The 26,954-nt window shown below is 55.5% G+C and overlaps 1 protein-coding gene across 3 annotated transcripts; it reads right to left on the reverse strand.

The window, feature by feature from the left end:
* Positions 1 to 59: 59 nt before the first annotated feature.
* On the reverse strand, positions 60 to 26,572 carry LOC121097614 (wiskott-Aldrich syndrome protein family member 3-like). Of its 3 annotated transcripts, none has more exons than XM_040614757.1 (9): positions 26,410 to 26,572; positions 14,490 to 14,648; positions 12,918 to 13,052; positions 12,627 to 12,780; positions 12,173 to 12,290; positions 11,792 to 11,967; positions 11,129 to 11,389; positions 10,310 to 10,692; positions 60 to 9,700 (listed from the first exon to the last, which is right to left on the reverse strand). In XM_040614757.1, exons 2-9 carry the CDS (start codon positions 14,620 to 14,622, stop codon positions 9,543 to 9,545), a joined length of 1,518 nt encoding a protein of 505 aa, XP_040470691.1. In that variant the 5' UTR covers positions 14,623 to 14,648; positions 26,410 to 26,572; the 3' UTR covers positions 60 to 9,542. The 3 variants fall into 3 exon arrangements, with proteins under 3 accessions (XP_040470691.1, XP_040470692.1, XP_040470690.1); XM_040614758.1 differs by lacking the exon at positions 26,410 to 26,572 and adding an exon at positions 26,170 to 26,274 and having other exon boundaries at positions 11,852 to 11,967; XM_040614756.1 differs by lacking the exon at positions 26,410 to 26,572 and adding an exon at positions 26,170 to 26,274.
* Positions 26,573 to 26,954: the final 382 nt, after the last annotated feature.

The raw sequence follows: 26,954 nt of genomic DNA on the forward strand, positions 1-26,954 counted from the left end.
ATAGCAAATGAACCCAGAGAGGGCAAGCCGACAAAAAGCTGAAGCCAAATCTACTTTATCCTCTTAAAATCTTTATTTTTTAATTTTTTTTTTAATAAGCACATGCATAAAGTGTCAACAGTTTGGGATTAAGATGACATTTTTTGAACAAATGTAGTTACAAGCGGTGCTTCGGGTCGTTTCGAGTTTCCTCTCTACACTGTACAGAAGAAAGCTCGTGTTGCGACCGACGTAGTCCCTACCTTTCCATCATCGTGTCACGACAGGCAGAACCCACAACACTGGGGAGAAATACACTTGTTCACACGTAGCAACTGGGTACGGTAGATAGATACAAGCAGCAACATCTACTCACCTATTGACTAAGTGCACATGGTTAAAAGACCCCATTAGACAGTGAACATCTCCTTTTTTAATGTCAACTATATAATAATGGAAATTGAGTTACGGCCTGTAACGGGTGACCCTCGGGACAGATGCCCTTCTCCCGTCAGCTGCTTCTATCAAACAGCAAGTCAAAGGAAATATGGATAATACTTCTGCCAGTATTAACAAATGAGCCTTTTTGGGGCAGCCCCACCGATGCTGAGCACCCCGGGAAGCCAGCCACAAGGTGCCACCAGGCTGGCACCTCCCTGTCCCTGCAGAGCTGGAGCCAACCTCCGTAAGGACCGGCCACAGCCCTGGCTCCAGGCTGTATGCATCATCGGCTGGTGCCAGAAGGGGAGAAAACTGCTTTTAAAATGCTTGGCTCAAGCTGCCCGCTCCCAGATGTTCTGTTTTAGGAGGTCTGGTTGCCCCAGTGCTCCAGGAGGTCTGCCTAGTTTGTATCTGCTGAGTTTAGGTAGTGCAGAGGGGGTTTTGGGGTGTCTGGGGTGCTCCCAGCCCAGCCTGGACTAGCCTTGATCCCCGGGCCACCGGGTACAGGGCGCAGGGGATGGTCCTCACCTGCCTTCATTGCCACCCAAAATAATGCTCCATCAGTGCCCGGCCCCAGCCAGAGGTGTTGGTGTCCCACAACAAAGTGGTGACAGGGTTTGTTCCCTCCCTGCAGGCCCACCATGTCCTCCTGGGGACTGTCCCGTGCCAAAGGTGCAACGTTCGCACGTGCACCCGGAGATGTGTGGTTGGCGGAGCAGGTTTTCCTTGAGTTGGCCACCACTGGAGTAAGCTGCTCCCAAAACTACCCCTGCGCAGCTGCGGGGGTAAAAGCCTGTGCACAAGGAAGGAGGAATCCCAGCGGATGCCTTGGGGTCTGGGCAGGTCCAGGTTTCCACCCAGGTGAGGACAAGCTGAGCACCAGAAATGCTTGGAAATGCTCTGCCCTGCCCCAGCTCAGTGAGCCCCCCCACCCCGGGAGCCCCCCGCTCCTCGGCCATGCCACGGGGACCTCCAGAAAAGGCACTTGTGTCAGTAAGGAGCTGCCACACCGCCGTGGCCCCGTGGCTCTCCCAACGGGAACGCTGGCCCCAGCCCCACGCGTGACACAGCCGCAAGCGGAGGAGAGGGAAGCACCAGCAACGCTTCGGCACCAGCCCCAGCTCATGCCGGGGACATCCCATTTCAGATTCCCCCAGACAAGTCAAGCAGCCCCCAAATGAAGGAAGTCTATTGAGAAGAGGAGCCGTCAACCCCAAAACGCTCCTGAAAGTGCATTTTGGAGAAAAAGGTTTCTTTTTTGATGGGGGTTTTCTTTCTTTTCCCTAATCTGCTCTGATCTGAGATGAAAGGCACCACAAAGAGAGGCCCCATTCGTGGAACACTGGCCAGAACTAAAGGTAGACCTGAAACATCTCAGTAGAAAAATAACTTTAGGGGGTGGGGGTGAAGCTTATAACAGTAAGGATTTTGGAGACCTGGCAGGACTGTGCCGAAGATGCTCTTGCTGCCAGCGGGAAATCAACAGCTCCTCAACAGGCACCACAGTCAGGTCACCAGGCTCAAAGTCCACTTTGATTCCAACGCAAGACTTTTATAGTTGTTTTTTTCATGGCAAGAAGTGACTTTCTGTGGAGTAAGTGTTCCCAGCTGAGGCGTCAGGCACACTCAAGCATGGGTAACAGGTGAAAATTATTGGGATTTGAAAAACCTGAGCTAGGGTGGGAGCTTCAGGTACAAAAGCACCTCCCTACAGTGGCAGGAGATCTGTCTCTTTCTTGTGCTGTGGGCTGCTGTGCTGTTTGCTCTGTTCCGAAACCCTTGTTTCTTAGGAACTGAGTTTGGCAAGTGGCTGTGGTGATAACTGCTCTGGTTTTTAGTGGCTTGCTGGGAAGCAATGCTGGGTTTGGCCTTCCCTCAGCATCCAGGGGAAAGAGACTGAACTGATTTTCTTTCTGGAAATAACATGTAAGTTGTCTGCTTGTTAGTTAGTTAGTGATGCATGTTTTTTGTTTGGATCCTTCAGCTGAGCTACCCCAAATCAAGGGGTATCTTTTAAATTGTTCACCTTAAGGTACCGGCATGGTTCACTTGCTGCAGTCTGTGGACTGGAGGAGCAGACTGCTGGAGCTGCTGCCTTCTAACTATTGAAATGTGGCAGTAACAGCTGCCCATCCTGATCTTCTGTGGTTAGTTCCCATCCTTCCCTCTCAGGCGTTTATTCTGTAGCACAGCTTATTCTTATTGTATTTGAGGGTCAACACCAAAACCAGCAAATGGGCACCAAAGCTAAGGGAGAACATGAGCAGGCTGCCCTGGCTGATGGGCAATGCTCTGGGGCTGTAACCTGCTGGGGCAGATCCAACGAGTAGTAGTGCTGCTGCAACCCCAGAGGAGATGAGGCAGAACTACAAACACGCCAGGTTTGAAGAGATGTCCTGAGGACACCTCCATCATGCCCTGGCCCAACACAGGGTCACAGACTGTGCTCCTTTCTGGTGTTTGCCTACCTGCTTCTCAAAGCCCTCCATGGAGAGCTTCTGTGACCTGCTTCAGGGTTTCTCCATCTTTACCTCAAGAAAGCTTTCCCTGAGATCTGATTCGAGTCCTTTCTGTCACAGCGCAATCCAACATGGGCACGGAGCACAGGTCTGTCCTCCCCACCGCCCTCCGTGGCTTTGCAGGGGGCTTCACCTACCGCAGGTTTTTCCTATACAGAGTGGTGGGAGCATAACCAACTGAAAAATGCCAGTCTATTTTCTTTCTGGCTTGTTTCCTCCCCTCTGCGCTTGAAGACGTGCTATGCAGCTGAGTGCTAGAACTGCCATGGGGCTGAAAGTCCCCCAGGGCTAGCCCAGTCCCCTGGCATTGCCACCGTGGGAGAGGTGTGCAGGGAAGGGCTCACTTCATGCACACTTGGGCTCACAAGACCCTGAACACACTGATCAACAGCAAATCTAAGCCTGATCCCAGCAGGAATGAAAGACTAGAGGGATCTCTGGCTGCTGTTCTGGAAGGTGGCACCTGTGGGAAGGTAACTATTGGGAGAGATGCCCGTGGGAGGATGAAGCATCAGTGATCTACCATCATGTAGTGCTATGGAGGTGTCTGTGGCCTCAGGGTCCTGTACCAATGTCAGACAGACATTAATGTTGATGTCACACCAACACTGCCTTCAGGGGATACCGTGGCCAAGTATGTCCCATCCAGGTCTTGCCTGGGGATTGCCCACAGAAAGAGCCCATCCCTTGCTGCAGGCTCTGCCTCAGCCTAGTGACAACACCAGGATGGTGTCCTCCTTTGGGAATATTCTAGTGTCCTCTTCCCACCCCGCTTGTGGGCATGGTACTGAAAGCTTTGGGGCACCACCCCCCCACCCGACTGATGTTCTTGACTGTTGGGTGGGTTTTTATTTCCTTTCCTCCCCCAGCAAAATGCAGGCATCATTCTCGCCTGGAGAAAGCAAAGCTTGAGTGAATGATCCTAGAAAACCTAGGGTTTGTTAAAGGAAGATCAGATTCACAAAAACCCCACCCCTTTGACTCTCAAAAAGATCAAAATATTTCAAAGTCTTGGCTTGGGTACAAGTGCCTGAAGGAGGATGCTTTGTGTGAGCTTAGAGGCCATGGCATGAATTGCATGGGCAGCTCCAAGCGGTGGCAGGTAGGTGCAATGGTGTGCCTGGGCACAGGTCCTGTCACACGGTCATCCCAGGGGAGCACAGCTGTGTGGGGACTGGGAAAGGCTCACACGGAGGACATGGTGACCCATTCGGAAACAAAACCAGCATGTCTTGGCACTCCTGTATTTTGCTCAGGCACTTTTGCGTGGGGATAGTGAAGGGACAGGAGAGCCCCACCACTGCCTGTCAGCGGGGGGATGCAGTTGTGGTACTGGTCATGGGGTCACCTAAGGACGGGACAGCAGTCCTCAAAGTGCTGCTGCCCAGTTGAGGGTAAATTCATGGGTGAGTGAGCATTTGAGGCTTCTAAAGTGCAGTGCAGGTTATATGGTGTTTGCTGTAAACTGTAAACTCCTCAGGACAAAGTCCTTGCCCCCCCCCCCCCCCCCCTTTTTTTTTTTTTTTAAATACCTGTAAAGTGACATGCCAGCAGAGAAAACCTTACCCTGAAGTAACAATTACTACTACAGGAAAACAGGAATCATGGTGAAAGAAACAGCCTAAGCTCCCCTTGCCAGCATCCCACAACAGGGAGTGCCTCCCATGGCCCTCCATGGTCCACCCACAAGGAAATGGCATGGTGTTCCTGCTGGCCACGCACCCCTGGAAAGCACCCTCCAAAATGCCACCTCCAGTGCTACAGCCTGCCTCCCTCCGAGGGAAACTTCCACTTCTCGTTAAAGCTGCGGTGTTAATTCAGGCTCTGTTCCCAGGGGAGTGTGCACAGCCTCTGTTCAGGCTGTTGGGTGTCTTGAAAGGGAGACAGAGATGGAAAAGTTGCTGGGAGGAAACCTGAGGGCTCTTAGGTGAAGGAAGCTCTCTGGAGAAGCCATGTTCAGCCTTACGTCTGTCACCAGAATAAAACCTTCCCAAGATAAAACAGCTGCAAAAGCAGGAGCTCTCATAGGATGTGATGCTTGCTCCTCTCTAGGTGTCTGCCCAGGGTGGAAAGTTAGAAACTAGCCAATCCTTTTTTCCTTCAGGACACTGATCCTCTAAGAGCTGCCAGGCTCAACAGCGAGCTCCAATGTTCACTCAAAATCAAGGAGAACCTGAGGGTGCAAGGCCAGGATGAGTGAACACTGCCAGACTTCCACCAACCTTCATAAAACTTGAGCAAGACCAGACTTCACACCTGATGTAGCCTTCACAGGCAACGACTGGTGTACCACAGGCACGGTGGTCCCCGTAATGTCCCTTTTCAGATAAATCAGCGATTGTCCAAGAGGTTTCTGATGGACCTCAAGGACTGTGGCCTTCCGTTAGTATCTCTAAGCAGAACCAAACCGGCTTATTTACTCTTTTGCCAACTCCAGCCCAATTCATTTGCATGCACCCGGAATACGCTTCCCCCTGTTGGCAGTCATATTTATTATTTTTAATCTATGCCCATAAATTGGCAAGTAGGAGAAAGCAGATAAAATGGAAAGAGGAACTCTCGAGAGATCGGTTGGGCTCATTAAATGTTTGGCACTCTGTGATTATCTGTTGGCAATGAAATGCTGCCGCTATATTTTAACATGGAACATGAAACCTTAATGTACAGGAGCATCTCCTCAGCCCACTTCTGGTACACTTGAGAGAGGAGAAATTCAATCATCTGCGACCTGGATTGTATTTTTAATGGCTGCTAAGCTAGATAAAATATTTGAATATTCACTTTTATATCAGCCCACGTGAGGATTTGAGCATTTTGCGTTGTGTAATGCAGCATGGCCTATTTCTGGAAGAGTATAAGGAAATAGGCACATATGTACAAAATATCGAGTATGCAGCATATGGGTCAGCCAGCCAGTGTTAATTAGTATTGCACAACCAATTCCAGCAGAGCTAACCCAGCCCAGCCAAGGACTTAGTGTCACTTGTGCTGGATTTCATAGGTCACCTGGGCAAAAAATAGATGAATACACCTAAAATAAAGATGGTCATCCTCAAACATGGCTGAGTCTCCCAAGCAAAGGCACTGAGGATGTTGGCCCACCAGCACAGCTGGCTTTGCAGGAATGGCAGTGTCATGAGATTGGGGTGCTCAGTGCCACCTCGTGCTTGCCTGCCTCATGGTGCTGCCAGCAGAGAGCTGGGAAGAGCAAGGTGTGCCATGATCAGACCAGAAATGGGTGTCTCCAGCCCACCCTGACTATACAGGTTACTTCTCCATCAGCTACAGAAGAATCCTGAGCAATGAGCTCTGATGTAGACATCTCACTGGGGAGAGGCTACCTGTGGGATCGGCCGCATCCCTGGTATCAAGATAGCTTCAGTGGAGCTGAGGCGGTTCAGATCCCTGGAAGAGCTGGATTGTGATGTCTTCAAGCAATGGGCAATGCCGGGAGGTTACGGTCCTGCTGACTTGCTTTGGAGTTGAGCGTGCGGAATGGGCTTGGGTTATTGGGGGCTGGGAAGTGGAGAGGATGGTGCAAGAACATGGTGTGAGGAAATGGGGGTGAGCCTTGCTACTTGCAGCCCTGAGGTTCCCAGCTGTGCACCTGCTCCACGGATGAGGCTGTGCATGGGGCAGGCAAGGCCTGAGTTATGTGATTGTCACGCGCTTTTCCACGCAACGGCATCGACCCTGATAGTAGCACGGGTTGACTGACTGCTGCCAGTCCCGAGCATAGCAAAGTTGCTGTGAGGTGACAGGGAAGCAGGGGGCTGCAGGGACAGTCCTGACACCAACGGAGTCCTACCAGAATGGCCAGTTTCATGTGACACACACAAAGCAACTAGTGCATGAAAAGAAGGGACCTAGTCTTCTAGGGGCACTCTGCTCTTCTCCAGTTCCCACCAGGATCAGCTCAGCTTTACAGAACTGGGGCAGTCGTGGACACAAGGGATGAGCCAGCCCCGCATGTCCCAGAGCCCCTTCCCTGCCTGCATGTGCTGGTGGGACTCCTTGGCTCTGCCCGAGTGCCGGCGGGGTCCCTGCGGCCGATTCTGCAGCCCTTTGACCCCCATAACAGGCAGAAGCCCTCTGCTGTTCTCTCTCACAAAGGATTATTACTCTTCCTAATTATCCAAATAAACACTTGCCTTGCTCTTCACATACAAACAGTATTATGGTCACGTCTATTATTAATAACAGGTGACTGCTTAAACGATGCTCTGGATTTTCACAAGCCTTTCTCCTAGCTTGCTCCTGGCCGAGGAAAGCCCACCCCAGGGGTGCCCTCCCGGCTGCCAGCGCCAGGTCGTGGCCAGCAGCTGCTGGTCCTCTGCATCTCAGAGGGTCAGCACCAGAAACGAGAGCTCTCGGTGAGCACCCAGCATCAGGAATTCCCTGCTCACCTGTTGCGCATCGTGTCTCCCTGCCTCCTTTGGTCAATCCTGTTTTACCTGGGTGTTGCAGATGAGCTATTCCATGCATCCCATTGCTCTGCTGCCTCTTGCCTGCCCTGCCTGCTCTGCCCTGCCTGCCTGCACAGCGAGACAGGAGATGCCAAGCCTCCCTGCCAGCCTCCCAGCAGGCATGCGTGGGACCCGGAATTGATCCGTACAGCTAATCCCAGGCTGCTGGGTCTTCCTCACGCTGGGAGAGCTTGCCCATCAACAGGCAGAGTGGGACAAGCACCTGAGCACCTTAAACAGCATCAGCGCTGTCAAGATGAGGAATTCTGGGGTTAAATTTGAGGATTTTATTTGCAGTTCCTGCTCTAACAATCAGCCCTGCTGAAGCCAAGGGGATTTTTCCCTAAGGAAAGGGGAGCTGAACCCCAAACCCTTCCCCATCCATCCTTCCCCTCTCCCACACCCACACTGCTCCTCCGTTCGAGCCCCCCGCTTGGAACCACAGCTTGCAGCCCAGACCTGGAGATGCTGGAGATGCGGGAGGTGTCCTGTCCAAGGGACAAGAGGCCACTTTGTGTCACTCAGTGGAAGGGAGGGGCTATTTCTCAGCAGCTGGGTAGGGGGCTCATCACATCTCACCACGAAGGGTTTCTTGCTGGGGGAAACGAGCAGATGCCTGGGGCATTGTTCAACACCAGTATTTCTCAGGACGAATTTAGGGATCAACCTTTGAGCCTGCTGGGTCCCAGCTATATCCTCCCACCTCCTTTACAGGGCTGGTCATTTATGGTCAAAATTCTACCTTTGTAGCCACCAACTACACAGTTGCTGGGGGAGTGGGGGAGGTGGGCTCAGAGCCCAGCTCCTCCCCAGAAGAGATGCAACGTGGGGACTTGGTTTTCCTCCCTTCAGGGACTGGTGGTATATGGGAACACAAGAGAGGACCTGGGGACACTGTTGGGCAAGTTCACGGTTGGTCCTGGCCCATTTTCTGCTGGTGGGAGCCTCTCCTCGTCTCCGCAGGCTCTTACCCTGACTGTGGTATCTTCCATACTCCCCACCCCTTTGCTCTGCCTTCCTGTGCCTCCTCCCTTTGCGGCTGTGCAAAAAGCCTTTGATGAATCACACTCTATTTTGATGAGCAAAGTGGTATTTTCAGCACCGTGGTGGGGGCCCCCCCTCGCCAGGCTCCCCCAGCAGCACCCGCCTGTGGGGTAAGGGACGGGGCAGGATCAGGCCAGGGGCAAGTAGTGCCTGGGTCCGAGCTGATCTCAGTTGTACGGGTGCAGTCTGTGGGGCTGCAAAGTGCAAGTTGAGGGTTTACCTAAAAGCAGCATTTTGTCTAATTAATTTTTTTTTTTTCAAATAACACTGAAATGGCGTAGCGCTAAGACCAAGGAGAGCTGGGCTTGGGGAAGCTCCCAGGACACCTCTGCTCCTTTGCTGGCAGCCCCTTCCCCTGCCCCGAGGACACCACACATCGCAGCTTTCAAAGCCCAGACAAGTGCTGGGTTTCCCTGCCAGCTGCAGAAGCCTTGCTTTCACCCCTTTCTCCCAGAAAACTGGTCCTAAGGATGGAAACAGGCTCAGGTCACCTTGGTCTTCTGCAGGGAGCGACAGCACGATAGGGACCTTCCCGACATGACTGCCACAAAACGTGGTGCGCTGCTTTATGGGGAAGGCGGCTCCTGCTCACACGCAGCTCTCGGAGCTGCCTGACTCTACTACAGGTGCCGGCAGCGGAGCATCCCCAAACCCAGTGCGCGGCCATCGCTGCGCACCCATGGTGGCACCGGCTGTGCAAACAGGCTGCTTCTCCAGGAGCTTCTCGTTAACACGTTTAACATCGAGCTGGAAAAGCACTACTGCCTCTGGCTATCCCTTCTCTAGCAAAGCACACTCAGGGCTAGTCTCTGGTCTTGCTCCAAGTGTAAACCTGGAGTAATCCTATTAACCTGTCTTCAGAGTATTTTGGAAGTCATTAAATGTGAAGGTGCTGCTAATTTCTGGTCTCACTGCCTCTGAGGTGTATCCTAGCAGTGCTGCTGCTGCCCGAAGGGTTTTCGACATAGTGTAAAAGCAAAGCTCCTGAATGAGCGGGGCCGCCTGCGCTTGTTGGCATTGACGTTGGGGAAGGTGCCTATACACACCTGGCATGGAGCCGGGGAGCTCCGCGCCAGCCCAGCCCCGGGGCCCCTCAGTCTGACCACTCGTTATCATCCAGCTCGGAGTCGTCGTCGGACTCGCTGTACTCCACTGCGATCCGGCGGGACAGGATCGTCGCCACGTCATTGCCCACGGGTTCTTTTTTGGCCTCTTGTTCCCATTGCTCCTGGACTTTCCGGAGTTGAATTCCTGTGGTTGGAAAGGGGGGAAGGCTTTAGGGGCAATGTGCCCAGCACCCATGGGTGCACCCAATGTGCAGCATCCCCCCAGTCAAAAGTATGGGCTGAAAGGAGATGGCTGCAGCCTGCCTGCAGGAAGATGCATGCGATTACCAAGATATATGAGATAAGAATGAGATGCATGCGATTATACAGCTATATAATAGAATACAGCTCCTCCTCTGCTTCCACTCAACCTGAAGAGGCTGAACCTTCTTGAGGGTTAAATCTACTGTTTGAGCTGAAGATCTGCAGGAAGGGGAAATGGGAGACCTTGGAGCACATCATCTGCTACAGCCTGGATGGTGGCCACATGCACGGGAGCTGCTGCTCATCCCTGTGGGGCTCCGTACTGCCTCTGGCAACGGGTTTTCCCCACCTCCTGCACCCCCCTGCCCTGCATTTCTTTCCCTCCCCAGGTCCCACCTGCCTGCCACCATCTTCACGCACCACCTGGCCACCTGGGGCTCACCTGGCACTCAGCGAAGCCACCACCACCCAACTCCACACCAAGAGGTGTTTTGCCACAGCACTGGGAACCTGCCCACCCCCCTCCCCCCGCCACCAGCCCCACGCTCACCCCTGCGGATGGCTGCCAGCAGGTCGCTCCGGGCATCGCTCATGGGCATCAGTGGGATCTGCGCCTTCCGGGGCTCCACGGCAGGTGCTGGGGGTGATGCCGAGTGCGCCGGAGAGGCAGCAACGGCGGGGGGCCCCGGTGGTGGTGGTGGTGGGGCCACTGGGGGTCCCATGGGGCCGGCCTGCGGCGGAGAGGCAGAGTAGGGGCCAGGGGGTGCCGGGGGCGGTGAGGGTGCGTAGGAGGTGGGGGCAGCCGAGCCGGGGGCCAGGGCAGGGGGAGCCGAGATGGGGCTGTCGAAGGCGGTCTGGGCGGAGGGGATGACGGGCGGCGGGGGTGGTGGAGCGGGCGGCACAAAGTACTCTGCCATCGGCACCGGCTGCGGGCTGCAACAGAAGGGCAATAGCCGTGTCAGCAGCACAAGGAATGATGGCACCCATCACCCACCCCAGGCCCCCGACTGGCTCTGCTGTGGCTTGGTTTGCTCTGGACCCCCATGTAAGCTCTGTCCCAAGGTCATGGAGTTGGGGGGACTCTGCCAGTGGGCTGGGCTATGGGGCATGCGGGGGTGGGAAGGCAGCCAACACCCCAGGGGAAAAAAAACATCCCCTCCATCCCCCTTGTCCCCTTATCTGGGATGAGGTTACCCCAAAAGTGCTCCTGACTCATTTGGCCTCGGGTTTTGGACCACAGCAGCTGCAGAGAAGGGCTCTCCCCGCTACATCAGCCCAGAAATAGGGGGTCAGCCCCCCCTCCCCCCCCAAGCCCCCCTTCCCCTGGGCATCCCTCTGTCAGGAGAGGAGAGGCAAGCTGGAGTCCTACCCGTAATCCTTGACTAAGTGAGGTCTCGGCCCATTGAGGATAGCCTCTGGGGGCTGCGGCACGTGGGGCTGCTGGAGGCGGTTGAGGCTGTTCTGCCGGCTGCCCGCTGCTGGGCGATAGACGTGCTCCTGGGGGGGGGCAGCCGCCAGCACCCCCTCCTTGTGCTCCGCTGGGGCCAGGTGGGATGCTGGGGCCAGCAGCTGTGCGGGGTGGTTGGGGCTCGCCGGGTACGAGTGGTCGGCTGCATCCGACGCGTAAGATCTGTGGCACAGGAAAACCCAACCGTCGTACTCCTGGGACGGGGGTTGGCTGGGGCTGGGGGATGTGGGTTTGGGAGTATTTTGGGGTTGAGACAACAAAACAAAGAATGGCCACAAAAATACAGATATATGAGCAAGCAGAGAGGTAGTGGAGGGGAGGAGGACACAAATACAGCTGAACCAGTCTCTTCCCTTAGCTGCTAAATGGAAAGTGTTCCAACCATCCCAACACCAAGGCTGCTCCTGAGGTCCAGGAGGTGACCCTGGGGGCACCAGCTGTCCATGAAGCTACTGTGGGTTTATGGCTTCTCATCCCAACCCTGCTGTGGGCAACACGTCCCCCCCAAAGACGGAGAAACCAAGGGAGAGCCGGTGAGCTAAATGCATAGTAGGTAAAACCTGCCTATTATCTGGGGACAGTGATCCTTCCGATGACGCCATGTGATAGGGGGATGGTGAGAACCTGTTATCGGGTCGGAACTCTTTATCATACGCCATCATGTTCCACTCCAGGCGCCGGTTGCGGGCTTTCCTCACTTTCTTCACCTCCCGGGTGGAGTCCTCCACCAGCCGCTGCTCCTGAGGGCAAAGACAAGCCACGGCTCCATCTCCAGCCTGCCTCCTCTGGACCGTGAGCGGTACCCAGGGAGCATCACCCCGCCCTGCGAGATGCACCCACCATGAGGGCGGGGGAGTGTGTGGGATGCACCAGAAAAGCAACTGGCCCCCAGGTCCCAGGCAGCCCCAGCTCCAGCCCCTGCAGTGTCCCCTGCCTGCCCGTTACCTTCTGCCTGCGCTTCTCCTTTCTCTTATCTTCCGTCGCCTGCAACATTTTCTCCTTCCATAAGTTGAAGAAGTAGGAGGGGTCAGTGTAGAATTTGAGGCCATCCTTTTTGTCATCCCTGCCGGGTTGGGAAGGGAAAAGGATTATCAGCCACGGGAGGAGACCCCCCTTCCCCTGCACAGGGAGGTTTGGTGTGACCATGGCCATAAGCTGTTGCCCCACCACGAACATGTCCAGCACAGCGGTCACTACCTGCAGACCACTGTGTGGGGTCACTCATCCCAAGCACCCTACAAAATGGGGATGGTGACACAGCAACTGGAAAAAACAGCTTCTCGGCCCTCGCCAAGCAGCAAACGGGGTGCACACACTGATGCCTCCACTGGAAAGGGTCCCCCTGAATTCCCCAGGATCCCCTTGGTCCCCTCAAGGAGCAATATGCCAGCCACCCTACCTGTAGGGCGTGAGGATGTTGAGCGGTGGGGGCTTGTCGCAGCGCTGGTACATCTCCATCACGGGATTGGGGATGGAGTTGCGAGACACCACCTGCTGGTTCTGCACCGTGGAGCTCTTGAAGGCTTTCCGCATGTTGATGTCCTGCAGTGAAACTGGGGGCACGGGAGGGACAGAGGATGCAGGGGTGGCCTCAGCCCCTCAAACCAGACATGGTGGGTGGCCTGGCCCTGAGCATGTCTCCCACCCGCTTGCACCCGGCTGTCACCCCAAAACAGCCCCAGCCCCTCACCTTCCTCCACGGTGGAGTCCAGCTGTGTCACCTTGATGACCAGCAGGTCCACTCTCTCCTGCAGTGAGTTCATCCGCATGTAGAAGCTGTTGGCTTCGTTGAACAGCTCGCCGAAGATGTCCTCGGCGTGCCTGCCTGGCAGAGGGCAACGCGCACCCGTCAGGGGCACCGGTGGCAGGCAGGCAGCCCTCTCCCAGCCTGTCCCCTGGGCCACCCACCTCCCCGCCAGCTCTGCGAGGCTCTCTCCCCAGCCTTGTTCTGTTGGGAGCTGAGCCTCAGCCTCCCCCAGACCTGGCAAAGGGCTGCACGGAGGGAAGGGAGTACAAAGCACCCCCCCTTCTCCTGCCCTCTCCTCTGCACACAAGCATCCTTTTCAGGGCGAGCAGGACCCTCGGGAGGCACTGAACCAGCGCAGTCCGTGCCCTAGAAAGCCTTTGGATCTACCAGGACATCTGCAGCCAAAATCCCACCATCACACCACATGACCTGTGGAAACCCAGCCCTGCAGGTGGAAAACCACGAGCAGGGCAGCAGGGAGAAGCTGTGGTTTGTTTGACTTGAGCAGTTTTTTTCCTGCAGGGCTTGGTGCATCGCTGCGATAGCTCTTTATTCGGGTTATTATTATCACAGGGATGCGTGGGGCGCCTGGCAGAGCATTGCTGACACCTGCAGGCTACAGCACCCAGCCCAGCACCCCAGCTCCTTCAGGCTTCCTCCAAACCCACGTACCAAACAGCTCCCGAGATCAAGGCGCTTTTGGGATCTGCTCAGCCTGTCACCCAGCTTGGCCATTTGTATTTAATTTCCTTTTTCCCTGGATGAGGTAGCCACAGCCTGAGCACCCATGGGTGCTGCTCATGTGAGATGCCATGCTTCCAGCAGCTCCCTAAATATAGGTTCTATTTTTCTGGGAGTATTTTAGAGAATAATCTAGTTCTGGAGGTGGGGAAAGAGGGAGAGCCTGCACGTCTCTCTCTATTTTAAGTTGATATTCAGCAGTGAAATAGGTTGCCCCTATTAAACCTTCACACTGGTGTGCGCGGTGCTCTCACCCTCCCCTTTTCTGCTGAAATCAGTCCCAGGGCAGGAAGACAGCTGAGGATTTAGACCTTTTATATAGACCTCTCTTCCTTACAAAGCTCTAAGATTAAAAAGAATAGGTTGGGGGTTTTTAATCTTCACCTGACCTTCCTATTTCTGGCCAAGTCGAGAAGCAAGGGGCCCACAAAGGCTTTCCATCCCCCATAGCACAGAGCAGCCATGGGAGCAAAATGGGTCTTAAAAGCATCACCAGGTCCCCCCTTGGGCTTGGTCCTGAGCATCCTCCTTTTTAAATATTTATATTATATAAATTCATATTTATATTTAAATTTATAATTTGTTATTATATATTTATAATTTTTAATATTTATAACTCCCCCTGAATTAGGGATGGCTGCAGTCTGCACAGCCCCTGTTTCTCTGTGACTGGAACTGGACCATAGCATCTCACCAGCATCCCACCAGTATCCCAGCATCCCATCAGCATCCCACCACCCTGTTGCCACCCCACACCAAGTCGCTGTGACTTACTGAGGCTGCCCAGCTGCTTGATGATGGCAGCCAGTGTGCTGTTGGTGACACACTCCAGCTCACTTGTTACCCCCTCGGGAAGAGCCCCCCGGCATAGATGCCGGGGCTCGATATTCCTCTTCACCAGCGGCATGCTGCCGGCAAGCCCTCACGCCTCTCCTGGGCAAAGGAGAAAGGAAGGAAAAAAAAAAGAAAATACCCAGTTTTTGCCAATCACTGATTTTTGTCTCTGTTTCCTTTGGCCTCTGCCTGGGGGCACTGATCCTGCCCGTGCTGGGCACGGTGGGTGCAGCCTGTGCTGCAGCAGCAGGGCTCTTCCAAGCAGGGGATGCTCCGTGATGCAAACCTCCAGATGCCAGTGAGTACGCGGATGCCAGGGTGGAGGTGAGGACCATGCCAGGGCCCTGTCCCTGCTGTTGTGCTCTGCTGACAAGCCAGCGTGCCTGGGGACCCTTTCTCCCTTACCTTCCTGGAGCTGTGCTTAAAGTAGGAGCAAACCCCCATGTGCTGCAGCCCTTCAGCCAGCCCTGAAAAGCCTCATCCAAGCCAAACAGTGGCCAGAAGCGAGCAAGCGCTTGTAATGCCATTATTTCCAGCTCAGTGCAAAGCTCTCCGGGGTTTTATCTGTGCACACACTACACCGAGGCAAGCTGCCACCGCCAGCTCACCCCTGCCCTCCACAGCATCCCTGTGCGGCCCCACAGCATCCCTGCGTGCCCCCCGGCTCTGCTGCCGGTCCCACCTGAACTGGGGATGCTTTATTTTCTATGGGGCTCAAGGAGATGTAGGGAGATGCCTGGACCCAACAGCTTCACCTCCGGCAAGAGCACCCATTGGGAGGTGAGGAAGGATGAAGGATAGGCACAGTGGGGTAGAAGGTGGGGGTGCTGGGGGCAGGTTACTCCACTGATGTAAAGGGCGAGTGATGTGAAACAGGCTGAGCAAGGAGGGGAAAAAAAAAGAAAAAAGGAGCATTTATTAACCATGGTGGTGTCTCCTGGGATGCTGCAGCCTGGGACTGGGACATGGGCAGGCACAAAGCAGGCCGTGACCCCGCAGGCTTGCACAAGAGGGTCTTAGGTGATATGAGTGCATCAGGACTCTGCTCTGCTCCCAATGCAAAGGCAAACTGATGGCTTTAGCACTGAAATCACTGTGAATTGGATCTCAGGACTGGAGAGCACAAACAGCCTTCCCAGGTCCTAAATGCAGCAAGCTGAATCCCCCCGTTTCACATTCCAGGCACCCCCAACCACCCCATCTTTCATAAAAACCCTCTGCTTCGGCAGTAAAGGAAAACCAGCTTCTGAGCAGAGCCGTTAATAGCTGGGAGTGGAGCAGCCAGGCACCAACAACGGAGCCAGCAATTCTGACCATGAATGGAGCCAGCAATCTGCAGAGTTCACATTTTTTGGCCCCGGGAGCGTTAGACAGAACAGTTTCCCATTGATAGCAACCGGCCAGTGCTCCCGTCCCCCCACCAGCACCACCAGCTCCTCCGCAGTTTTCAAATGCAAATGCAAGCTCTCTCCATGAAAGAGTCCAAAACTTGTTTCTAAATCATTCATATTGAGCTTCCCAAAGGGCTGATTGTGCTCCCAGATCTGTACGTACAGGGGGCTGAACGCTGGGGCTGCTCTGCCCCAGGGCAGTCGGGGCACTGTGGGAAGGACCCCAGCCCTGAACCCTCCTTTGGGTTGCACGATGCTTTGGGCTCAGAGCAAACCACATGTCCTCTGGTGCTTCCCAAAGTCACTGTATATGGATGGCGGGGCTGGTACTGTTCCTGGCTCCCAAAAACCCAAACAGGTTATTTTTCACCTGGGAAAAATGGCACAGAGTTTGCAGGGGAGGTCCTGGATGTCTGCTGATGGGTTTCTGCTCTGGCCATGTTCAGGCACCCCCTGAACACCCTGCCTCCCGGGCTGCATAAAGAGATAAGCAATGCTGGGAGATTCACCCCAAGCTTGCTTTGAGCCAGTTTTATGTGTGTCCCCCAAATCCACACTCAGAGGTTGAGCCCCAGCACATCCCCACGGGGGGCTCCCCCCAAGCAGTGGCTGCAGGGACAGCGGGGTGCGGGGCAGAACGGTTAATGAGCTGCTTGGGCCCAGCAATTAGAAACGGGAAACAAAGAGCCATTCTCAGCATCTGCCTGGGACACGGCCACCGGCACCCTGGGCTTTCTGTCCCCACGCAGGGGGCTTGGGAGGAACCAGGGCCATCCGTGCCTGCATCCCTCATGGGGACTCCAGAGGGGAATGAAAAAAAAAGGATCTGAGGTCTGAAACTTCCCAGCAGTGACAGGCTTGAAGAGGGGCAGAAGGTGAGTACGTGGTCTGATAACAGCATTTGAGACCATGCCGTGGGAGAGCATCCCTGGAGAAGAAAGTTCCCTTTAACCTCCCCCACAATAAGCCCTAACAAGACTCAGAGCTTGCAGCAGAAGAAACCAAGGAGGAGTTAGGCACACATTTTTAAGCTAGGGTAGCCAGGACAGGCAACTTTGGCTGAGCCATGGGAGAAGCTGCCTTTTAACCTCCCCAGCTGATGGCTGCTAGCAGGAACCCAGGGATCAGAAACGCTGCCATGCCCTCCTGCAACAGGTGCCACCTCAACCTGCTGGAACAGCATCCCTCATGCACCAGTGGCACCAAACCTCTGACTTCTGGGTTGAAAACCCAACTTTTGACCTAAAACCTGCGACCTAAGGCCTGGCCTAATGCAGGGGATCACAACGCGTTGGGTGGGGATGGGCTACACGGAACCCCACAGGCACCAACCGCATTCCTGTCCTCACCAGTGCATCTTGCTCACACCCACCAAGAGGCCATGCACAAATCCTGAGTGCTGGCAGCTTGGCCTGAGCCCAGTGAAGGGATGCTCAGTTATGCTCAACGCTGCTTCTGCACATATTTGGGGTAATTTCCAAGGCTTTGAGGGGGTGATTTTGGTGGCAGGTCCTCAGACCTTCAGGAAAAGTCTCCCAGGAGCAGGGACCTGCCAGACACAGAGGTGCCAGGTGCAAGGGGGAGAAGCCTGAACATGGACAGAGTTAGGCCAAGAGCAATTAATCATTTCTTCCATACACATGGCTATACCAGAGCCCACCTCAGTGCTTAGCACCATGGCCCAATCCACCGTGTGCACGGGGCTTGGCCGTGACGGCTGTGGCACCCCCAGTACAGCCCAGCTGGGCATTGCCAGGCAACCAGTAAAGCAACATCTGAGCAGCTGCAGGGCAAATTGCCATCTTCCATGGGCACTGCTAGCCCTTGATGGCCCTGAGCAGCGTCACCTGGGACCCCCACCCATGGGCCCAGGAGGTTATTTAAGCTCAGCTAGGGTGCTAGCCCTGTCTCAAAGGATGCTGCTGGCCTGCAGCCCTGCTCCTGGCCATGCCCTCTTGGACCTCATCCCTGCAAGCAACTCCTACCCCAGGTGGGTCCCTTAGGTGGGTGCTGGCACCCTGGGCAAGTCCTGGGTTTGGCATCATCTTCAGGGTGGGTGTCCCTGTCCCCTTTGGCTCCTGCCTCCTGGTCACTTGATTCTGGCTGTATCTGGGGCTGCTAGCAGACCCTGCTGCCTGCTCTGCCTGCTGCTCGCTGGCCCTGGGGGCCGTGACGGTGAGCTCCTGCGCTGGGGTCACCCTGGGCTCCCACTCGTCTTCCCCTTGTTGCCGCTGGCCCTGCTGCACCCCAGCAAGGGCAGAGGTGGTGAGGCTGGGGCAGCACCTTGCTCGCTTAATGTGGGGGCCTTGTCCTTGTGCTGCAGAGCGCAGGGAGGGCAGGGGCAGCTGGGGGTACATCAGTGCTGCTGGCGGGGGAGACTTGATCCAGGGCAGGTGGGATGCCTGGCCTTGGTGTCCATGCTTAGGCTGGATGTCAGGAAGGGTCTTCCACCTTGCCGGGCTGCTCCAGGTTTGGTGTAAGGTGTCTGACCCTGCCCAGACAGCCCTGGGCTGGGCTCTGCTGCAGAACACCTGCTCTGGCACGGGGAGTGTGAGAAGGAGTTCCTGAAGTCCTCCCTTGGGATACATGTGTCTGTCCTTGCTGGTGATGGATGCCTGTAGGTGGGATAAGATCTCACCATCTTGCCCTGCTGCTGCCCTCCTCTCCCACTGTAGCTCAGGAGACACACCAGCTCTTGAGGGTTCGGGTCTTTCTTTCCCCTCTAGCTGAGAGTGCGTTAGGAGACACAGCTGATGGCTCCACAGCTGCAGGGAGACCCCAGCCACGGCCAGCAGTGTTGCCCTGCCCGGCTCAGCACAGCTCCTCTGCTCCCACCTTTCAGCTGCTTTGGGATAACTGTGCAAGCCCTGACGATTCTTCATCTTCAAAGCCCCGCTCAGGTTTAAGTGGTTATACAGGCTTTTCCAACCACCTGCAGCAAGGTTTGCTTCTCTTTTTATTCCTCATGCAATGGCCCCGGTTGCTTTCGGTGCTTGGCCGCTCCATGGATGCGGGACTCAAAGGTACAACCTCAACCAGCCAAACCCTCTGCTGACCTGAGCCTTCCCATTTCTCTGCATGTCTACGGGTCGTTGTTGTAGGGTGAGCATCTCTTCTGCTGGGTCTGGGGACAGCAGCCAGGTTCTGGTATCGCTTACATGGACTAAAATCCATGAGGTGTTGCTGTCTCCTGAGTGGAAGCGAAGAGCCCTCAGTGGGATAACGCCAGTGTCAGGCTGCAGGAGGAGAACTGGAGCCACAAACCCAGCAGGAATTTCCTGGAGGTGGAGGGCAGGAGGAATGGGACAGACCAGGAGCTTCCCCAGAGCCACTGTCTTGGTACAGGTACACTGGGGGAGCTCTTCCATCACTCTGCCTCTCCCCAGCTGCTGAGAAAGTTGGTAACTCTGAATCTTGTTGTACTGGGAAATGTCACTAGTGAAAGGCAGTGGTGACAGTCTCAGCTGTCAGGCCAAGGAGACTCGCTGCTGCTGCTGGTAACTAGAAAGCGCCCACTTCTCCCTGGTGCATAGCTGCTTCCTGGGGTAGCACACCACTGTTTCCACAATACATCTGTCAAAGCTCCTCAGCATCCCACCAAGGTGGTGGCACTGACTCCCCCGAGCTGCCTGTCCTCTGGGACACTCATCGGGCTGCTCAGCCCAGGTCCCCACCATCGCCCTGTCTAGCAGGGGCGGCCCACAGCAGCCAGCACAGGGAGCGCAGGCAGGCTCACAGCCCCCTCCGGTCTGCAACGAGCCGTGGCTACTGCTCATGGCCACAGATCCACCCCAGCATCTGCTGTATCCTACCCAGGCTGGGCATTAGCTTGTGCAGATGAAGCCTTCCAACGGCTTTCCAAACCAAGCAGAGGAGCTTGGAAGGGAACCGCATCCAGCTCGCTGCTGCCCGAATAAATACCAGCTGAGATGCCCAGGCAGGGGAGGTGAGGAGACCAGAAATAAAGTTTACCTTCTGCCCCAAGAAGCTGATTTCTCCCAAGGAACAACCAGCAAACTGACCGCAGCATCCCAACCCCTGGAGCTGCTGGTGCTGCTGAAAGGCAGCCGCTGCTTTCCCAGGTGGCACAAGAGGGCTGGGGGACAAGAGCAGGACTGCCAGCCCCATCCCTGTGGACCAAGATGCTGGCACACAGGTGACCCCTACAGCTGGCCCCTTCCAGATGTCATCCTTCATCTCAGCAGCCATCACATCTGGCAGCTTAAGTCCTTGGGGTCCAACAGGGGCAGAAAAGCAGCTCTTGTTTTGTAAGAGGTCCAAAAAATGGAGTTTCATGTCCTGCCATTGCTCCTTATATTCTTTGCAAGAGCTTTTCATATACATAACTGTCTCCTCACCTCCACTGCACCCCAAACCCACTCGCCCTCTCCCTCTGAGCAGGGGATTGAGCTGTGACTTGCAAAGCCACGCTGGATTCCTGTGCTGAGGTCCAAAGTGGCCTGAAGGATCATGCATGCTCTGGATGGCTCTGCAAGGAGGAACGGGCTTGATGACAGCATGTTTCTCAGATGCTGGCTAATCTCCATGAGAGATTTTTGATTTGGTGAGTACCTGATACCTGCAGCATCAGCCCAGTGCCCTGCTTCATATTGCAGGGAACGTTGAGAGAGAAATTCCCCTGCTGCCACCCTCCCTCACCGAGCCAAGGTGGGACAGAAGGCAATTTTAGGGTTTGCTTTCTGTAGCTGGGTGTCCCTGCAGGAAAAACTTGGATGGGGAATGGAGTCATGGCAGAGATGAGCCAGGCTGGGCTGGGCATGATGTCCAGCTTGCAAAAACAAACTGGCCATCGATGTACCTTCAATACCTCGTGTGACAGTACTGAAGCACGGCACCCATGCATCACACCTGGATGGCTGGTGAAGGAGCAGCTGAGCTTGTACAAGACAGCCAAGGGAAATCTAATTCATCATGTGTCACATGGCCAAGAAAACCCTGAGCTTGGATTTGGGGAGAACACAGGCAAGTGTGCAGTGACACAGCCACACCGAAGGCTGGAGTTTGGGTCAGCCCCTCCGCTAAGCCCAGTTCTGGGCCGGGTTTTGGTAAGTCTGTTCACTCGGCCCTTGCAATCGAAGCTCTTGCCTGAGCTGGGCTCCCCAAGGCGCTGCTGAGCCCTGGGGACCAGACGCTGCCAGGAACCGGAGGCTTTTGCAAGGGAGCAAAAGCTTTGGTTGGATGCCAGGAGCCAGAGTAGCGCAAAAAAACAGAGTGGTATATTGAAAATCTATTATCCTTGAACAAAAGCTGAAAAAGCTTACAAATGAATATCAAAAGAACAAGACACTCCAGATCTCGCAGTGCCTGTTCAGGATGGCAACCCATGCTCTGGTGCAGGCAATGGCGGGGTGGGGAAGGGCTGTGGGGGCTGGTGGGAGACAAAGACACAAGGCAGTCCCGAAATATTGAAAGGAGGTAATAAAAAAAGCTGACTCTGGAGTCAGGAAGAGGACAAGAGAAGGAAGTGACACTCAGCTGGGCTTGACAGTGCTTGAAGGAGCTTGTTCTGTGGAGTTTGGCAAACAGACCTGGTATGGGAGAGGGCTGGGAAGGATCCCTGGGGTGTGCAGTGTTTCTGAGCAGACAGACATGAGAGGTAGCTGCAAAAGCAGCAGGCTTTTGAGCTGTTGATTTGTGGAGCTCTGCCATAGAGCATGCTGGAAATCCAGGCAGGAGGGTTCAAGGAATAACAGGACAAATCTGCAGAGGACAGATGGGGCCACCAGCAGCTACCTAATGGTTGAGGGGCAACATCTGGCTCTGGTGGACCTAAACTCCTGCTTTTCACCCTTGGATGTTTGGCTGATGTGGGCCATGAACAGCCTCGGAAGGGAGAGCAAAGCCTATAGGGGCTGAAGCTTTGGTGTCTCAGGGAAAAAAAATCAAACAAACCTAGCAAAAACTGTGCAGGTGGCTCTTTGCAATGCAGAGAAAACTGCTTGCTAGAGCTGGACCAGATCTGCTGATTTACTTCACACAAAATGGAGTGTGATCTGCACTGCAACGACTCGTTGCTCTAATTTACAAAATGCATCTGTGACCACTTTTTAATTTGTTGCTAGCCCAAATGACTGTGAACACTACCAGCATGACAAATGTCATTGCTTTGTGTGAAGCTGATAATCACTCTAGAGCTATTGTCCAAAGGTTAATTAAATATATTAAAACTGGCTGGATCTCAAGCATTTCCCTTGCTTAAAATAAACCAGAGGGCAGATCTTCAGTGAGAATAAACTCACGACTGCACTGAGGCTGATGGGCATGTGAGAAGCAATGCCACTGCCTGTCCCCTCCCTGAGACCTCTGCATCCTGGAGGATTCTGGCTTTACAAATGGGCTGAGGCCACAGAAAGCCTCCCAGCCCCATCCCAAGTGAGCGGGAAGGGTTGGCACATCTCACTGCAAAGCATGGGGTGGCAAAACCCCTCGGGGGCTGAAAAGCCCCTAGGACATGGGATGTTTCTGGCTCCCCATCTGCAGGCTGTCGGCTTGGGGGAATCTGGAAGCTGAGGCTGTGGACTCACTGCTCCCGCAGCACAGATGAAATGAGTTGAGAGGTCTCAGCCCTGACCCTGGGCAGCACGGAGGTGTATTTGCTGTTGGCCAAGAACACGCTGGGGCTGAGCTGCAGGGAAAGGGTCAGGCCCTCCAGCCAAAGGGAGGAGGGAGCTGGATGTCTGGCCGGCCCTGGGGCATTGCTGCCTGCGTTGGGGTTGAGTTGGTGACCTGTGTCCCGCTGGGAAGGCACATCACCCACCCCGGCTGGGAGCGCTGCCCGCACCTCTCCTCCAGTCCATCTGCAGCTCTCCTCCTCTGCTAGCTCAGCCAAAGGCAGCTCTACCATGGCTAACAACTGCCAGCAGGCTTCAGCGCGCGAACACTTCACAGCAAAGTGCAACAGAACGTTAAATCACAGCTAAAAATATTCCTGAAGAGTTTTATTAGTAAATGCCACAGTTTGTGTGGAATTTCCCCCCCCCTTTCTACTGCAAAATGTTTCAGCTCTAGGAACAGCACTTGACTAAATTGCCTCTAAATCACAAACGCCTCTGAAGGCTGGGCTCTGCAATGCCAGCCTTCCCCAGAACGCCTGCTTAGGAGGATGCCATAAATGCGAGTGCCTTGCTACCTTGGGGTTGGTATAAAAAGCTCGTCCTGCTGCGTGTCTGCTTTAAAACAAACAGGTTCTTTAACATGGTGGTTTCTTTTTTATCTCCATGTTTCTTTCCAGGTATGCAACTAGCAAATGCTGTCAATTGGTATGTCGGTTTTCAGGCAGTTGTTTTCCTTGGGTTTTCATTGATGTGGGTTTTGGGTTCTGTTGCTTGGTTTCTCAGAAGTGGGGAGCCCTCGGTGCCCCCCAGTCACGGAGCTGAGGGCTGCTTCATCGGGTCCTTCCCATCCCACAGAAGCTGCTGCCAGCCCCGGCACCACCACCACCTTTTGGCTCTGTCTCTGCTGTGGATACAAACTAAATCCATGCAAATGCAGTGCCCCGATACTCTAATGCTGAAGGGAGAAAGGGATGGAAAAAAAGGTGCGGATGAAACTACGTGTGATCCTCCTCTGTCATCCTTTGGCTGCTCCCTGTGTGGCTCCTGTGCTGGGAGTGCCTGGAGCAGCGATGCCTGCCTTATGGGGTGGTGGGAACAGCCAGCCGTACAGATCCCGCTGGCCCAGGAATCATGTGTTGTTTTTAATGACTCTCTATCACCAAAGGAAAATCTTCAATGACATTTTTTTTTCCCCTTTTGTGCTCAGCTCATTAACAGAAGGAGCGAGCTTGCTCACTGGCAGTTTGTGTGAGCGGGACGCTGCTGAACAAACCAGCCTTATTCTCCCCAATATAGAAGGCGCTTTGATAAACCCAGGAAGCCCTCAGCGAGCGGCAAGGGTCCTTCTGGACACCCGGCACTCGCTGCCTTTGGGAGCAGCCGCAGGACCAGCATCTCCAGCCCTCCCAGCCAGCTCAGATGTGGTTCCCTGCCGAGGCTGTGCTGGGTGCTGGGCAGCCCCTTCCCAGGCTGATGGGGCCACTTTGCTCACCGGTGCTGTACGTGTAGCCCTGCAAAAATCTGGGTGCGACCTGGGGGCGTGGGCACAGCTCCTGCCGAGGAGCTGCCTGCATCCCCTCTGCTCACAGAGATGTGCAAAATGCTGCAGCTCCTGCCCGTGGGGTGCAGCTCAGAGGGTGGCTTTTTGGATGAGCAGCTCTGCAAAAAGCATTCTTGCTTTTTTTTTTATATATATATATTTTTTTTTAATTTTAACACTTTTGGCTTGAGGGCTGTTCGTAACTTGTCAAGATCTTGGCATTCGCAGCTGATTTGTCATCCACCATAAAATGGAGGATGAGCATCTTTGGTTCAGAACTGGGCCAAGGGAGATGACAGCTCAAAGCAAAATATGCTTCATCTCGAGTTTTCTCTGTGGGCTTCAGCTCCTCGGGAAAGGAGCGGACATTTGGGGTCTAAGTTGCATCACAGGCATTATGTGTAAGAGCCCTTGGCGTGCTCTGCGTTTGCGACAGAAGAGCATGGTGCACATTAACCTTCTAGCTGCCAGATGAAGTTTTGCTGGACCGATGCTGCCTTCAGTCTCCCCTAATCACCAAGCTGTTCAACCTGTCACAGGGGGATGCTACCGAGATACAGAAATGCCATCAAAATACCTTTTATTTTTTTTTAATGAAACTAGCAACCTTTCTAAAATCCAGGCAACGAGATGCAGCAAACAAGGGGTGTGCCTTGGCACGCTGAAGTTTTGAAGATGAATTATTAATTCTGCCATTGCCAATCTACCCATACATCCAGGTCCTGTGCTCCCCTCCTCCGGCTCGTGTCCGGCGGCCGGCTGCTGTACGCCAGGCAGCTGCAGACAAAGCAACCACAAAACTACACTAAAAAGCATCTTAATCCATAGGTATTTTATCATGCTGACACCACCACGAGGCAGCAAGAACTCGAGTTTTAAGTGATAAAATTCAAGCTCCCTGCAAGTAGCTGAATCACTGAGCATGGAGGCCCAGGCTCTGCACCCTTGGTGGGGGGTGGGTGGGCTGCCTGCAGCCTGCCTGGGGGGCTGCCCTGGACTGGGGGGGGTGTCCAAAGCCCAGTGAGGGCTGGGGGGGTGGGGCATGCATGGCAGGTGCCACCAGGCTTCTGCCCCACTTGGCCCTGTCCTCTCTACTTCCCTGGCCCCACAGCAGGCTGCAGCACCCAGCTGCCCATGCCCCCAGCACCATCCAGCCAGGGGGTGATGAGCCCTGCCCTACCCTGCCTATAGGTGCCTCTTCCTGCACAGACAACAGCGGGCCCAGCTTCTGCTCCCCAGTGATGTAAAAATGAAAAGTAGCAGTGGATCCTCTCTCCCGCCCCAAGATGCAAGGATGTAAGGTGATTCCCCCAACCCACCCCAATGGAAGAGTGCAAAGCGGCCTGGTACCCACCTCTCCATGCGGGAATGCAAAGTGACAGCACTCCCCCTGCCATACAAGGGTGCAAGGAGATCTGACACCCCCCCCCCCTTTGCAAGGCTCTAAAGCTGATAGGATTCCTCCATACAAGATGCAATGGCCCCTGCTCCCCCCGACCTACACAAGGATGCAAAGAGGTCCAGAACATCATGATGCAAGTGTGCTAAGTGGTTTGGGAGGGTCGTGTGTCCACCCTCCCCACCCCACCCCCCCCAAGGCGCAAAGCAGCCTGACTCCCTCCTCTCCATGCAAAGGTGTAAAACGGTGGAGGACCGCCCCCCCCCGAATAGGTGCAAAGTGATGAGGGACCCCCCCACGCAAGGATGCAGAGCAGCTGGACAACTCCCAAGGCAAGGATGCAAAGCGACATGCACCCACCCACCCCCCATGCACGGATGCAAAGCTGTGGGGGACACCCCTGCAATACAGGGATGGAAAGCGGCCCGGACCCCCCGTGCAAGGATGCAAAGCAGTGGAGACACCCCCTCCCCATGCAAGGATGCCAAGCGGCCCGCCCCCCTCCCCCCCGCAAGGATGCCGAGCGGTGAGGGACCCTCTCCCTGCAAGGATGCCTGCCCCCCCCAACGATGCAAAGCCCAGAGGACCCAAATAAAACGGCGGCAAAGCGCCTCCGCGAGGGTGTCGTGTGTCCCCCCCGGCAAACTCACACACGCGGAGGGAGACCCCCCACCTTCCCCGGGGCGCGCACATTCCCGCATCCCTCCGCGCTCACCTCCGCCGGCTCTGCGCGGGGCGGGGGCTCCGCGGCGGCCCCGCGGGGCTGTGCAGGGCTGCGGCGGCCGCCGCGCTCCCGCTGCGCGTCTCTCCGCGCCGCTCCGCAGTGCGCGCACGGCGCATGTGCCCCCTCGCCACCGCCTCCGCCCCGCTCCGCCCCGCTCCGCACGGGCGGCCCCGGTGCGCGGGGCCGGGCGGCCCCCAGCGCCCTCCCTTATAACTTTTTTTTAATAAATACCTAATTTCCCATAGTTTTTCAACCTGGACTTGCAATAAGCTGGGGGGTTAGACCATCCCGATGGAAATCCCTCGGGCGGCGAGCTGAGGAGCTGGAAGGATGCTCCGGTAGGAGGGGGGCGGTTGGACCATCCTCCTCCCGGGGCTGGCATCGCCCCCGGCTCCTCCGTGCTGGCCCCGCGCCTGGCCCGGCCCCGGGCTCGCAGGTGGGAGCGGGGGGAGCCGTGATCCGGCGGCAGCCGAGGCTGCGAACCGGAGCGAGCAACTCCCCCGCCCCAGCCCCGTACCGTCACCCACCGCTGGGCACACGGGGGTGCCCCGGGCCCCGCTGGGGCCGGCCCGGTGTGATATCCTCACTGAGGGCGAGGGGACCGAGGGTCCCCCTGAGCACGTTTGCAGGTGCCACCCGGCTGGGCCGTGCTGACCTGCTGGGGGCTGCCGGGGCGCTGGGCTGAGGGGCGCTGGCCGAGGCCGGTGGTGTGAGGCTCAGCACCGCTCCGTGCCCGGGGGGACACCAGCCCCAGGCAGCTGGGGGCAGGGGGCTGG

This window comes from Falco naumanni, chromosome 14 (genome assembly GCF_017639655.2).
Source record: "Falco naumanni isolate bFalNau1 chromosome 14, bFalNau1.pat, whole genome shotgun sequence".
NCBI classification, from domain to species: domain Eukaryota; kingdom Metazoa; phylum Chordata; class Aves; order Falconiformes; family Falconidae; genus Falco; species Falco naumanni.

What these genes read in the sequence shown, in the direction of transcription:
- LOC121097614 (XM_040614757.1), bottom strand. Translation starts at nt 14,622, where the DNA reads ATGCCGCTGGTGAAGAGGAATATCGAGCCCCGGCATCTATGCCGGGGG. An exon ending in CACTTAGTCAAGGATTACGG is followed by an intron (nt 10,693 to 11,128) that starts GTAGGACTCCAG and finishes CTTCTGTTGCAG; the next exon opens with CCCGCAGCCGGTGCCGATGG. An exon ending in GCTGGCAGCCATCCGCAGGG is followed by an intron (nt 9,701 to 10,309) that starts GTGAGCGTGGGG and finishes TTCCAACCACAG; the next exon opens with GAATTCAACTCCGGAAAGTC.